The sequence below is a fragment of the Phodopus roborovskii genome, unplaced genomic scaffold (genome assembly GCF_943737965.1).
Source record: "Phodopus roborovskii unplaced genomic scaffold, PHOROB, whole genome shotgun sequence".
In the NCBI taxonomy this organism is placed as follows: domain Eukaryota; kingdom Metazoa; phylum Chordata; class Mammalia; order Rodentia; family Cricetidae; genus Phodopus; species Phodopus roborovskii.
This window is the reverse complement of record NW_026126578.1, coordinates 11,393,652-11,408,939: the sequence shown is the minus strand read 5'-3', so window position 1 is coordinate 11,408,939 and position 15,288 is coordinate 11,393,652. Positions and strand designations below refer to the sequence as shown.

Below are 15,288 nucleotides of genomic sequence, written 5' to 3'. Positions count from 1 at the left end.
ATAAACGCCACAACCGAAAGGACCCTGGAGAGGAAAGGGTTTATTTCCTCTTACTCTCCCAGGTCACACTCCATTACTGAGGGAAGTCAGGGCAGACAGTCAAGGCAGAGCAGGAAGCAGACATTGATGGAGTAATGCTGAATACTGGCTTGCTCTCTCCCTAGTTTGTGCTCAGCCTTCTTTCCTGCACAACTCAGGCCCACCTGCCCGGGGATGGCACCGTCCACAGCGGTCTAGGCCCTTCTACAATTAACCATCAAGATTGTGCTACAGCCCAGTCTGATCAAGGCAGTTCTTGAGTTGGGGTTCTTTGCCAGCTGACAAAGTCTATGCTGTCAAGTCGACAATAAAATCTACCCATACAGGAGCCAAACATGCACCTCATATTGAGGGCCAGGCTGTAAGCATTCCAGGCCTGAGTGGTGGGTGACCTGCCTTGCCTTTATGAGTCACACAGAGGTGACAGTGATGGTCCTGCTCAGGAGCCAGATGCGGTGGATGAACCATCTCAGTAGTCAGGATGGCTTCATGGATCCTAGTCGGTGGCATCCAACTCAACACCATAATGACTCCCTGTTTCATTGCTGCCCTTCTAGAACTTTTGGCCAGGTCCCTGGAGGCATGGGTTGCCTCTCACGTCTCTTAGGAGAACCAGGCCATCCTAGGCACAAGATTCAAAGGGTGGTTTCAGCTCTACATGAGAGCAGCTTCCCAACTAGCTGCTGTTTGAACTCTGACCTCTGTCCATCCACACCCTTGGGCCATTTTTCCAAAGGCCTCTTATAGTCTATAGGTCAGACTCCCCCACATAGCCTAAGATCGTGTTCTGTCCTGTTCTGTTAAATGTCCTACTAGTGAACACTGCCTGTGATAACCAGGCCTCAGAGCCACATGGAAATTGCTCAACACCAGAGTCTCTGTAATGGGGCCAAGCATGGTCACACACGTGCTGTGTTGTTAGAGTTCTCCCAATACTTTCAACATGTCTCAAGAATCTAACTACACCTGGACTCTGAGAACCTGTGACACTTGAGCTGCCCTTGACTCCAGAAGTTTACCATGGCGAAGTCAAAGGAGCCAGAGTAGAGACGGACATCAGAACCCTCACTTTTTTTTCTGGAAACATCTATAGGACACGAATGTCGGGGGCCCTGTAGGAGTTCTTGGCTCTGTAGCCTTGACTCTGTAGCCTTGGCTCTGTGGCCTGCCTTCCAGCTAGCACAGGCTTGTGGGAAACATTCAGTTAATCTCTGAAGACCTTGGGAATATCAATGTTAGTGTCAAGGGCCACATGACCCAGAACCTGTGTGACAAAGCTCAGGAAGAGATGAATGTGGAGTCCCAGGCCAGGCCCTTGGTGTTGGCAGATTGCAGTGTGCTGGCAGGCGGCATGGGCACAAGCTACAGGGACAAACAACTGAAGGGAGCAGCACTGAATCTAGCCAGACCCCAGGCCAGCGGGGGGCTGCACCACCCCGTGTCTGCTTCTAGCACCCCCACACCAATTGAAATGGCTTTCTTTCTCTTGGGGAGGATGGGAGCCCAGAAGTGTCCACGTGGCTTTAAGCGTGTGTGTGCTTGGGCTGAGCAAGTGTGCAAGGGCGTAGGAAGGGAGCGAGCTCCTGCTCCCTTCCTCAGCAGTCCCCTTTTGGGTTGCCAACTTCTCTCCCTCCTCCTGGCAGCTCAGTTCCCCCACCCACCTGCCCTCCTACCTCGTGGACACATAAAGCTTCCCCTAGCAGCCAGCAGGCAGTCTTGGTGACAGCGCAGGCAGCAGGGAGCCTGTCACCCTGGCTGGGCGGGGCCCAGGGTCTCACCAGGGAACAGCTATGGAGTCCGTGGGTGTCTTTCCTGAGGGGAACCCTTCACATGATGGGAAGAGCTGCCTCTCTGCCTCAGGTACAACACGGGAAGTCGTTCAGCTTGGTCTTAAGAGAGTCCTTGGTGGGTTCTGGGAATGAAAACACCTCTCTGCCTCCTGCCCTATATCTAGGGTGTCAAAAGAACCTGGACTTTTGTGAGGCAGGCCTGGCTCTAGCTTGTTGGCTCTAGCTTGCTGTATAAAAGGCTTCTGTGCTGAGTAACTTGAACAAGTCACAGAATGTCTCTGAGCCTTTGATTCTCCCAGGAGATAGTATCAACAACACTTATCTCATGGGGTTTAGCAGGGAAATGTTTGTAAAGCGCCCTAGACACTGGTATGTGGGTGGAGAGAATAACACAGGATGGAATGACAGGCTCAGTGGATACTAAGGAAGCTTTGGGGTTGTAGAGAATTCACTCTTGCTGTCTTCAGCCTAGAGAGGGAACCCTGGAAAGTCTGGGGTCCTGAAGCTGACGGCCCGAGGACAACTCTTTGTGCTGTGTGTGTGTGTGTGTGTGTGTGTCCCTAGTCCTTAAGTGTGCATGTGTGCACACATACGCAGTGGTGTTCTTCTGCAGGCCACCATTTCCTGCACACCTTCCTCAATTAAAACACACACACACACACACACACACACACACACACACACACACACACACACACACAGAGAGAGAGAGAGAGAGAGAGAGAGAGAGAGAGAGAGAGAGAGAGGTCATCTCTGAGATGCCTGCCGTTGCCCTCTTGGCCTCTCGTCTGCCGCATTCACCCATTCCGTGCATACTGTCCAAGTCCCAGCCCCTCTGAATTGGACTCAGCCTGCTTGTGGTATCCTGGTGGATACTTGTTGCTTCTTAGACTCCTGGGCCCTGGACAAACCCCTCAGCCTCTCGGGATCGCCATTTCCTCAAAGTAACAGAGTAAGACTGCACGGAGCCTTAGGCTCTCTGGGTTCTCAGACGTCTGATTCCCTCACACTCTGTGAAGGTCCTGGTGTTCTCTCCTGCTGTCCTCCAAAGTGACCAGGGCTGGAGTGGGAGTCCTCAACTTGGTGCCGCCTCTCCTTCCTGTCCAGTTGCCTGGGTCTGTGGGGTCTGCTGGCTGGCCCTGGCTGTCTCCCCTATGCCCTGGGAGTTGCATTGTGGGTAATCTGAGCGGTGTGGAGACGGGAAGAGCCACGTGGCTAAGGCTTCTGAGGCACAGCCTGGGGCTTTCATCTGGGCAGCCATGGAAGCTTTAAAGTCGCCCGGGTTCTCAGAACTGGAAGCCTCTTGGCGATCAAGATCAACCCTGCTGACCTCGCACTGGGAATGTGGGCCAGGAGTCAGCTTGTTGGGCTTTTGGGTCAGATCTCTTTCTTTTGCTCCATGCTGGAGCCTGAGCGCTGAATGGGAATGAGAACACGCAGTCCTAAATTCTGTGTGCAACGCTAGGCATGTTCTAAGCTGCAGTCAGGAGGGATGGAGCCCTGGGAGGGGGAGGGGGAGGGGGAGGGTGCTCCCATTTCTCATGCTTGGCAAGAGCACAGAGGTGAGGTTACCTGGCCCCTCTTCCCAGCGGAGATTGAAGACAAAGCTGCCAGGGGGCTGCTCAGAGGCCTGACGATACCACAGCGGGAAGTGGTCCATGGTAAAAATGCTGGCTTCATCTTCAGGTGTCAGGAACTTCCTGGGAGAAAAGGATGGGTGTCTCCTCAAATCTGGGAAGACATTTGTCCCTTTTCTCTGTGCCATCTGAGATTATCTTGGCTGGACCAAGACCAAGACTCCCCTGTGTGCTGGCAGAGTTGTAGGTAGGAGACACCACCACCCCAGCATAGGAGAACACTGTACCCCAGCACTCTGAGGACTAGGGAGGATGTCCACAGTTTTCAGTTATGTTGGCTACATGGCAAGACCCATCTCAGGATTTCCCAATAAAAAAAAGAGTGGAAAAAAAAAAGTGCCATCAGCTCCTAAGTATGCATTGCTATGCTCCAGGAAGCTCCTGCCTCTTCCAGAAGCAAAACAAACACAGCAACATCCGGTGGAAGGGGAGGCCAGCAGAGCGGGAATATACAGCTGTGTTGCCAGCAAAGCACACTTTCCTTGGCTATGGGTGATTTCCTTCACGCTGGCTCACTGTCAGATCTGAGTGAGGAAGCCATGCAGTGGATTCCTTCACTGCAGCAAAAGAGGCACAGCCTGCCCTACGTGGTTACATTGAAAGGCTTTCTGTGTAACATCAGTCTCCTTTTGGAGCAGCTTTTCCTTGCTAATTGTGGGTTTGCTTTCCCTGAACACACACAAGCCTACAGAGGGAGGCTGGTCCAGAAGCTGACTAGGAAGTGGGCGAAGCTGGGGAGGGTGCACAATTAAATGGCACCTGTGTGTAATTCACAAGGACTGACGTTTGAGTGAGTGGCTTCCCTGCTCTGGAAGTGGATTTGCTGTCTCGCAGTTCCCTGATTGCCTGTTGCATCATGGTCTGGGCAAAGGGAGTTCTCAGGTGAACACAGTGCACCTGTGTACAGCACCAGCTTCCCAGAGTCTTTGACCGCTCAAGGAAGGCCAATTTGTGTTGCCATGTCTTCCCATCCTTAGAAGCCCTTTTAGGATGGTACCATTTTCCTCTCCCCATTTCTCTGGGGATCAGGGAAGGGAAATATGAAAGGGGGGGGGTGATATCAGCAAATTTGTTTCCTAGAAAGCCTCTTGCTTAGCATGTGCATGTTCTTCACTGAGTCCTGAGAGAGGCACAGAGATGCTCTGTGGCTAATTGCGCCAGGACCTAGTGAGGGGGACAGTGAGCGAGCAGGAGGAGAGATGGGTGTATGAAATCATCCATCAGCTCAGCTGTCACTGTTCTCCTGGTGTTTGAGGCTTTGCTTCCCCGAGCCTTCTGAATTTTAGGACAGCAGGTGGGACCACCCTGCTCTCTTCTGGGCTCCCTCCTCCCATGCAGAGTCATCCAGAAGACAGTAACTGCCAGGGGTGGGGTGGAGGACTGAGCAGTATGTGGGCCCCCAGCCCACAATCTGCACTTTGCTTGGAGTAGGATTTGAGGGACCGAATGATTGCTTCAGGAGCTGTCCTGAGGTACATGGACACCCAACAGCACCTCTGGCTCCTTACCATGGTAATCACCTCTCCACTTCTTCCAGTGTGATAACCCAAATCACCTCTGGACATTGTCACACGCAAACACGCAGTAGCTGAGAAGTGCTCACCAGGAGCCTCTGCCTCCCATGCCCTGCAATGGGGGGGGGCAAATCCCAAGCTTCGGGAGCCATTAGCTATAGTGGCTCTGCAATTTAGGGACTGTGCAATAGCAAATCCGACCCTCACTCTGATCTGTGTGCAGTGAGGACTCCAAGGACAGCCCTTACCAGGGTGGGGAAAGACCCCACAGAGGAGGAGGGATAACTAGAACACATAACTGTTGCCCAGGCTAGACCCAGGGAAGGACACAATCCCTGCTTCCCTTTGCAGTACCTGAAGGGTAGAATCTGACCTACCCTTCCAGACTCCAGGACACACTAAGCCAAGTGGGCCACTGCTCCTTTTACTGTTCTGGTCTTTGAAATCCAGTCTCCTGTCCTCCATGGATTCACAGGGCACAGCATACTGAAGCTGTATCTGCTCTACATGCTCCAAGGAGACTCAAGACTTGAGCCATGACCCCCCCGCCCCCAGAGGCCAACGGATTCCTAGGCCTTACCTGTCAGAGATTTTCTCAGAGCCCACAAACAAGCTTTGTCTTAGGAGACCAGCCCGGGTCCCCAAAAAGGCCACATCCACGCCAGGCTCTGATGCTCTGCAAGGCAAAGCAATGGCAATATGTAAACTGTCTCTTCTCGTATCTGGGTCTTGGGCTCTATAAGGGCACAAGGCAATATGGGAAGCATTGCCAGGGCCCAGATGCTACAGGATTGTCTACACTGGCAGTACCCAGGTACAGCACTGGGCCTGGGGTAATACAGTTGGTTAGATGTCTGGAGTCCCTGGAGAGAAAGGCCTAGAGAGATGGGACCCCTGCAGCTCAGTGTCTGTGTTACTCAGGGTTTAACAGTCATAGGTAACAACACCCTAAATTAGCTGCACTGAGTCAGACTCTGAGGTTGGCATCTCTAAACAGCAGCAATCCAGTTTGTTCCTGGAGTCTACTTTGCAAACACCAACCCAGGCTTTCTAAGATACCACAGCAACTGGATATTCTCAAGCAAACCCTAGGTATTTAATCAGTAAATACTTTAATTTATATCAGAACTTAAGGAACTAAAACAAACAGAAAAACACCCCCAGTGCCACTGTCATGCCTTTCCAAAAGAACCAATGCACCCAATGTCACCAGATAGCCCAGTGCCTCATGAGTTTAACTTGAGTGAATCACATTCCTACTGCTCAGAATAGCAGCTTAGTAAACCGGTCTCCCTCTTCCCCATTTTGAGCTACAACTCATGAACCATATAATTTCCCCATCTAAAGTATATTTCTTTTAGTGCACGCATCAAATGGCACAGCCATTGCCACTGTGACTTTGGAACATTTATAGTCCCCCCTGAAGGAAACTCAATGCTCATGGCAGTTTTTAGCCTCTTAAACCTGGCTCTGGGTCTCCTATCTCAGCTTCCCTTCTCCTTGCAGACCATTTCCTGCACATACCAGACCACCAGTCTGGGTGAGGTCAATTGCTGAAGTATTGTTTAGCACGCTTTTTTTTTTTTTTTTTTTGGTCCCTTGTATTTCTTGTAAATTACCTCTTAGACCTCTTGGTCTGATTGTATCCAGCTATGAGCGTTTTACTTTCTATGATTTGGGTGAATGTCCCTCAAAGTCTCAGTTATGGAAGGCTTGGTTCTCTGGATGGTCCTAGCAGGAGGCTGTAGCGCCTTTGAGAAGTGAGGAATGGTGGGAGAGGGTGTCCTTGAAGGGGGCATTGGGACCCTGGTGCTCTCTACCCACATAAGCATTGCACTAGCCCCGCTGTATTTCCTGTAGCATAGGCTCTGCAGCAACAGGTCAGCCTAACACATGACTGACTTGGAAGCCAAATGAATGTTCTCCTAAGATGGTTGCCGCTGGTATTTATTATTCTAAATTATTATTATTACTATTATTATTATTATTTGGTTTTTTGAGACAAGGTTTCTCTGTAGCTTTGGAGCCTGTACTGGAACTCACTTTGTAGACCAGGCTGGTCTCAAACTCACAGAGATCCGCCTGCCCCTGCCTCCTGAGTACCGGGATTAAAGGCGTATGCCATCACCGTCTGGCATCTCTCGTATTTATTTTATTACAATGCTATGGAGCTAACACACAGGCGATTCAGTCCTGACGGGCAAATGCACACTGTGTTGACTTGGGGATACTCACAGCATACCCCTCCAACTTTTTCTTTATTTTGCTTTTACCGGGAATACTGTATACAGAAAAACTGCATCCCAAGAAACAATTTGCATAGAAGAGGCAAGATGTAATTGATGCTTTTGCTTATCTTAATTAGTGTTTGTCTCACACCTCCAAAGGGGACCCATGAATGGGTTTTGTCTTCCACAGTCTTTTCATGGATACAGGGTTTGTAGTGTAGCCCATTGCAGCTATGGCTACCCTCTGCTCCCACCATCCTTGGTTCATGAGCTCTCTGCAGTGGTCCCTGAGTCTCATTAGTCTTGCTAGCTTCTACCTGGTGGGACAGGATGCTCCTGGTTCACCTGGGTCTTTCCTGCCCCTGTCCTGTAGTCCAGATGTCCCCAGATTCACTTTAATGAGGACCAGCACTGCCAGTCCCTGTGACAGCTGGGTACTCCAGAGGCTGTGCTCCCCAGTAAGGCAGGGCAGGTCAGGGCCTTCCTCCTTATCACTTTAAGAGAAAATAGATCTGGAAGTCTGGTGACCGTTTACAGTTCAGGGCATCCGAGCTCCTGTAGCTGGAATTGTATTAGAGAGATTATAATGTATTAGAGAGATGCCTGATGTGGGTACTGGAAACCGAACTCTGGTCCTCTGCAAGCGTAGGAAGTGCTCTTAGCCACTGAGTCATATTCATCTTGTATATTTAAACATTTTTGACTTTTGAAGCTTCTCTCTCTTTTCTGGAAATATTGGCTCCTGATGTGGAATGTCCTTCTGTATGCTGAGGGTATGTGTTGCTTTTATTGGTTGATAAATAAAGCTGAGTTGACCAATGGCCAGGCAGAATATAGCTAGGCAGGAAATTCAAACAGTTGTGGAGAAAAAGAAGGTGGAGTCAGGGAGACACTGTGTAACCGCCAAAGGAGTAACATGTGGAAGCGTTACCGGTAAGCCACAGCCTCATGGCAATACGTAGATTAATAAAAATGAGTTAATTTATAAGAGAGAGCTAGCCAGTAATAGGTCTGAACCATTGGCTAAACAATTATACTTTAATATTAAGCCTCAGAGCGTTATTTCATAAGCAGTTGCAGGGACTGGTAGAAGGGAGAGAAACTGGTCCAGTAGGGGCCAGGTGACAGAGGAAAACCTCCAACTACAGGCTCCTAATGATGTTAACATAGTGTGACTGAAGCCACAGCATTCCACACCAGCATCCTTTCCAGCAGTGTGAACCACACACGACTTTATTAGTTTCTGCCTACAGCACTTTTGCTAAGTGTCCTGTGTATGCTGCAGAATTCAGTTGCACTGGATGGCAAGGGGTGCCATCTTGAGTGGTTTCATGTGCATTTCTTTTATTCAGATCTGGGTCAAGATGACACACATTTAAGGACTGATCCTTTCTTTTGGCTGTTGTCCCTGCATGGTTCCGTGCTTCTGCTCATCTGTTCCTGAAGCTCTTTGTCATTCACACTGTAGCTGTAGAGATGGTACCACCGCCACCCACTCAGTGGCCGAAGCATCCCAGTTCATCCCTTCTTTGCTCATGCAGTCATTTTCGGGTTGTTCAGTTTGCCAGTCATTCTCGCATTGCTTCCGAGCTTTGAGTCATTAGGAAGCTTGCTGACGCCCAGATTTCAGCACAGCTGGATCACAGTATCTGTTAGTCCTTACATGACTTCTTTCTTGTGTGTTTGAATATGAGTCACTCCATCCAGGTGTGCACACTCGTCCACTGGCCCTGCACCAGCTATTAAGCCCACCTCCCCTCATTAACGTGACACAGTGCCTTGGGATGCACCCCAAATCCACATGCGTGCCCCCACCCCGGGCCTGGCTGCTGTCTTGCGTACCACAATTCAGAGTGCTCAGAGGTTTGATAATGTCTTTACATCTAGGTAGGACCATCCCCTGGGTTGAGACATCGGGCTGTTCTGGATTGTTCTTTTAATGAACTTTACAAACAGTCAGCTGGATACAGAGACAGTCTCCAAGGCATGCCCTTTGAGTCTACACTAGGGAGGAGCTTCATGGTGTCTGTCTTTCCACTCTGAGACACCATGAGTCTTTCCATGTGCTCAGGCTTACTTCTTTGTCTTCTAGGATTGTTTCCCCCCTACACACCCCAAGATTAAACCTAGGGCTTCATGCCTGCTACCACAGAGCTGTATTGTGTATTATTTTTTGAGACAGTGTCTTACCCTGTGGCCCTGGCATGTCTGGAATTTTCAATCCTCCTGTCTCAGTTCTCTGGGTAGTTGGAATCACAGGTCCAATGTTTCAGATCTGTTATAACAGCTCACACCCTGTATGTTCAATGTGTTTTTATAATTCTAGAACAATATTTTTATTTCTTGCCATCCTAAAGTCTTTTCATGTTGTATCTCTTTTGGGGGGGTTTATTTATTTGCATAAATATTATTAATTTTTAAAATAAGATTTTTTATTTTTAATGGCATACATGAATATGTCTCTGTGTGGTTATAGGAACATGAGTGCAGTGCCCATGGAAGCCAAAAGATGGCGTCAGTTCCCCAGGAGCTGGCGTTATAGGCAGCTGTGATCATTGAGTGTGGGTGTTGGGAAGCAAACTCAGATCCTCTGTAAGAGCAATATGTGCCCTTAACCACTAACCCATCTCTCCAGCCCCAGGTATTATTAATTTTTGAACACTGATATTAACCTTCCACTTTACTAAATTCTCTTATTGGCTATAATGATTTTCCTATTATTTTGACGTTTCCTGGTATAAAATATTTATTTTACAGTATTGGATATAGAGCCTGGGGCCTCATACATGCTAGGCAAGCACTCTACCGTGGAGTCACCCCTTTCCCCAATCCCTGCTCATGTCATCTTTGACCAGAGACAGTTTTCTTTCTCCAGTTGTCACCAGCTAGAAGCATTTTCTCTTGTCTAGCTGCTTTAGTGCTTTCTGACCTTTCTGTATAGGAGTAGGATGGGCTGTGCTTGCCCACGTCTTCAGAGGGAGAGCCTCCAACTCCCACAACACGCTGCCTTTCAATTTTATGTGTGTGTCATATGTGTGTACACATGTCTGTGTGAGCATGTGCATGTATGTATGCATGCATTTGGAGATCAGAGGTTGATGACATGTCTTCTTCAATTGCTCTCTACCTTGTTTATTTTGCACAAAGGTCAGTCACTGACCCTGGAGCTCACTGATTGGGCTGGGTTGGACAGCTGATAACTCCAAGGATCTGCCCATCTCTGCCTCCCCAGCGTGGGGATACCATGCCTGTCTTTTTACACAGGTTCTGGGAGTACAAACTTAGGTCCTCACACTTGTGTGGCAAACACTCTATCAAGCCATCTTCCCAGCTCCCACCAGACCATTCCTTTGGTAGTGTAGAAGCTAGTGGCAAACAGTTGCCCCTCAGTACACTGTGTGTTAGTATCTGGCCCTAGAGATTGTCTTTATTTTAGGTTTATTTCTATACCTACATTTATACAATTCAAAGTTGCATCAAAATGTATGCAGTTCAAGTCCTGTTTCAGTGACCTATTTTTCTAACCAGAGAGTAGCAAGCCCTCAGAACCTCTGCTGAACAGCCTTCCATGGAAACCAGATGCACATTGGTGTATATGCACACGAACACTGTGTTCTGCCCCCTCTTGAAGAAATGGAGCAATCACACACACGTGCTTTTGAAAGTAGGAGATTGTTTTGTTAGAGGAGTGGCAGTGAACTTGAGTGTTAGGGAGGGTTGACATCTATGATCTTGAAATCTTCCTATTCAGAAACAAGCACTATAGCCCTTACCTCATTAATGTCACCTTGACTGCCTCCCCCTTATGCCAAGTGATCACTTTTTTTGTCTAGCCATGAAACACAATGTCACTAAGAAAAAGCCAGTAGACGAATGAGGGAAATCTCAGAGTCTGAGGTCAAGCCAGTGGTAGCTTCCTTCGAAGCTAGAAAGGAGTCTTCATTGACTGTCTTGTGCTCACTGGGGCACTTCTTGGGTAGTGGGAGACCAACTGAGAGAAGGCATTCAGCCCCAGGCTTGGTGTGGGCCTCAGTGTGACTAGGGCTTGTGGTTGGGAGAGCCGCACTTGATGTGTTTGAGTGAGGAGCTTGCTAGGAGCTGAGCGATGGGAGTTTGCTTCACAGGAGAGCTGTGAAGGCCAGTCAGTCCCATTCCACCATATCCCTGTGTCCCTGTCCTCATCGTGTTCCCTCAGAAGCGGTGGTGTCTTTCCAAGGGATAGAACATGCCTGAACGTGTCACCTGCTCTCCCAAAGCCCTCGCCCCTCCTGTACATACTCAGAGATGTTGAGTGCCAGTGCTGTCCAGTAGGCTTCCATGGGGGCTGTCACCACTGCGTCAAATAGCACCTCCCGTACTAGCTCCTCGTCACCTGGGGGTAAAGTCACAGAAACCAGCCACAGGTCACCTATGGACCCAGCACCCGCCCTATTAAGAACAGCACGGCTCCTAGAAGCTGGGGATGTAGCTCAGTTGTGGTGGTACAAGCCTGAAATCCCAGCTCTTGGAGTAGAGGCTCAGAAGTTGGAGGCCATCTTTGGCTACATAGCAAGTTTGAGGCTCTATCTAGTAAGAACAAGGCATACAGCACAGCACCCTACCCTACCCTATCGAAGTCAGGAGACCCTTGCTGGTGTCTCTGGGTTTTCAAGCCATCCGAGTGGGCATAAAGATATCAATTATATAACAACCCTCCTTGTTCTGCCTTCAAGTTCTCAACCACAGAATAGATGTGAGTTGACATTTATTTACATCCCACAAAACTAATATAGTATTCAACTCAATGGCTACGTGTTCATCACTGTATAACCCACCCCATCTACTTCCAAAATATCTTTATTGCCTTTAAAGAAGGTTCCAGATACCTGGGTCTTTTCATGGAGAGAACATACATGTAGCAGGGCAACCAAAGAGGAGGAAGGGGCTTGCTGAGGGCCATGGTCAAGCGAGCTGGCCAGAGGCCTGAGTGGCTAGACTTGGCAAATCCTCCCAGACTGAAGGGTTGAAGAGATGGCCTGACCAAATGCTATGCTTGGCGAGGACTTGAAGACAGTGTTCGATCGTTGCCCCATTTAAGGTGGTGGGGATGATAGACTAGATGACCAGGAGGGTTTGGGGGGCTAAAGAAGGTCCTAGCCTCTGATATGGGGATCCCTGGTACAGGCTTCCAGTTCCTAGAACACCCACTGCCCCAGCCAGCTCTGCCTGTTTCTTTGGGGCCTCTTCTTGTTCTCCTCAAGCCTTGTGGTTCCCGGGATGGGTTGATGGCACTCTCCACCCTGGAAAGCCTTGAACTGCTGGGGCCCAGAGGACAAGGGTTAGGGAACTCACACTCCAGGCCTGGGTCCATCCCTGTCAGGAAGCGGACCACAGCTTCCAGTTGGCTGAGTTTCCGGTGGTCTGGGTCGATATCCGTGATACAGTAGATCCTGGGAGTTCAGGGAACCCATGTTACCTCCAATCTCCTTATTCTCCCTCCCACCCTTACCTCCTTGCCTACCAGTCGCTGGCCAGGGACAGATCCGGATGAAGCAAGTCATGTAGGCCTGAAAGCAGAGCCCATGCTCAGGCTGACGCCCTGTGACTGTGGGCACACACCCCAGGTCTGCAAGCCCCTTTGCGGGAAGGGTTTTCATGAACACACCCTGAGCATCTTGCTATAGGTTTTAGTAGCTACAGCCTTAACTCTCTTTAGATACCAGTGTCTGTCAAGCTCCACCTTCTTGACACCTCCCTCCGAGGGGCTAACCCTTTGGAAGCAGTGACTCTATCTTCCCTTTTATCAGGGCCAGCCAGGGATGAGCCTGGGGTGGGCTGCGCCTGCCTAATGAGCTCTGGAGCCTCACTGGGCTCTTAGCCTGTCTGACTACGCATTCAGTACACTTGCTGATGGAATGAGTGAATGAGCTCTTGGTAGCTTAGTGCTCACACACAAGTAGGTGCTCAATGAAGCTTTGAAAGTTGTAGACAGAGACAGTGGGCAAACAACTGGGCTCAGGGACTGCATGGCTTCATGAGTGAGTGACAGACAGCTCCCTCTGCACCTTGGAGTAATGTGGGAGGGACTAATTGGGCAGTGGTAGGAAGGTGGGGGGATGAAGAGGCACACTGAGGGCCTAGGGAACTTAATGGCTTGGTGGCTGGGGACAGAGGGAGGGAGCGCCAATAGCAGGGCCTCTTGCTATAGAAGGATGTGGCAGGCAGGCATCAGTACACCACCTTGGCAGGGAAGGCCCACCATGGGAAACTGGAGAGGGCAGAGCCATCTAGATTGGCACCCCATAGGGCCAGGGTGAGCTGGAGGGAGGGGCCAAATGGAGAGATTTTCAGGGACGCCTCCCCCAGCTTCCAGTTAGCCAGCTCAGCTCCCTGCCCTATTCCCACTATGCTGTGGACTTCATCTTGCCCATCACCACACAGCCTCCTTCCCTCAGCTGTCTACTAAAATGTGTTGTTATTACTTAATGAGTCTGGGTGTTTTTGCCTCCATGTATGTCTATGTACCATACGTACAAGGCGAGAAGAGAGCATCAGATCCGCTGGAACTGGAGTTCCAGATTATTGTGAGCTGCCACATGGGTGCCAGGAATGGAACCCAGGTCCTTTGCAAGAGCAGCCAGTGCCCTTAATTGCTGAGCCACCACTCTAGCCCTCAGCTACCCATTTCTTCTAAGGACACCAATCTTCTGAGTGTGGCCATCCTAAAGATTTCATTTTGGCTTGACTACATCTGCCAACACCCTACCCTGGAGAAGGTCACGTCCACGGCTTCCAAGAGTCAGACCTTCAGCATCTCTTTTGAAGGGTAGGAAACTTAAGAGAGTGAGCCTGGGGGAGATGGCAGAAAACCTCTAGGAGAGAAGGCTTTTCTAGAAAGATTCTTTGGATGAGGTCAGAGACGGAGGCAGGGTTGGAGCCACTGTGGCTGTCTAGTGATGAGCGGATATGACTAGATAAATGGTAGGCTATGAAGTGATGAGACGTATCCCAGGGATGAGAAAGAAGAATGGGCAGACATAGTAGTGTCCCTTCTTTCAGGGCTCTCAGTGACATCCTGACCCTCATGAGGGTTGGTTCTCTCAGGGTGCCCAAGGTAGCTGGGGTCATGGGCAGTTTGGGTCATGGGCAGCTGGGATAGGTGTGTGGCCCTTTTCTTCTACCACACCTTGATTCCGCCCTGGGTTGACCTTGCTCAACAACCTGGGAGAGTAAATTCCCTACCACTACCACATCACCGTCAGCACATGGCTTGACCTACCTTCCTCCACAGATGTATTTCCCAGGAGGATGTATTCTCCATGGCCTCTGGTCAGCACCACTCCCAAGCTAGAGAGAAGAGAAAGCAGTTGTGTGCACAGTACTCACAACCACTCTGGCTAGTTCCTCACCAAGCAAGGAGCTTTTGGATACAGGGTAATGACATGCCTTTCTAGCTCTCCTCCTTTAGCCTGGCCTCACAGGTTATCCCCTCGAGGACCAGGAAGGCACTACTACTAGTTTATCAGTCATTCTTCCCAAGAAGGGCCCTGGAAATGCTACAGACCATGATTCCTGAGCTCCCAGGTTACTTAAGGAGTAATAAGTACTTGAGCTTCCAGGGGCCACCTGAAATGTTCAGGGCTCTCAGGATCCACCTAGAGGGTTCCTTTCCCACTTAACCCCTTCTCTTGGTAGCACATTAGATTTGAATCTGGGGAGCATCAAAGGGTGTGATGCCTAGGCTCTGACACAGCTGGTTTGCATGGACTAAGGAGTTGGCAATCTTAAGAAGTTCTCAGGTATTCTAGTGGGTGGTCAGGAAACCTGAGATCCACTGGGAAATGTGGCAGGAACCTTAGCACTATTCTACTTTGATCTTCTCATCCTAGTACCCTGTGCTGATATGTATGTGGATTGTGTCATGTCATCATCAACACAGTCAAGAGGTAGTTGCTATTATTATCATTTGCATGTCACAGATGAGGCACAGAGACATTAATTGTTTTGGCTCAGGTCACAAAGCCTGTAAGTAGTGGAGCTGGGATTCAAACTAAGAGTTTGGCTGCAGAACTAGACATTTAGCCACATTGGCAAAGCCCAT

At 49.6% G+C, this 15,288-nt stretch overlaps 1 protein-coding gene across 1 annotated transcript in view; it reads right to left on the bottom strand.

Annotated features, from left to right (window-relative positions):
* Cacna2d4 (calcium voltage-gated channel auxiliary subunit alpha2delta 4) overlaps positions 1-15,288 on the bottom strand; it is a 94,935-nt gene that overhangs the window by 38,104 nt on the left and 41,543 nt on the right. Inside the window, 6 exon segments of the mRNA XM_051203719.1 lie at positions 3,402-3,529; positions 5,561-5,656; positions 11,487-11,580; positions 12,540-12,637; positions 12,709-12,754; positions 14,467-14,534. Of these exon segments, the coding sequence (XP_051059676.1) occupies positions 3,402-3,529; positions 5,561-5,656; positions 11,487-11,580; positions 12,540-12,637; positions 12,709-12,754; positions 14,467-14,534 (530 nt within the window).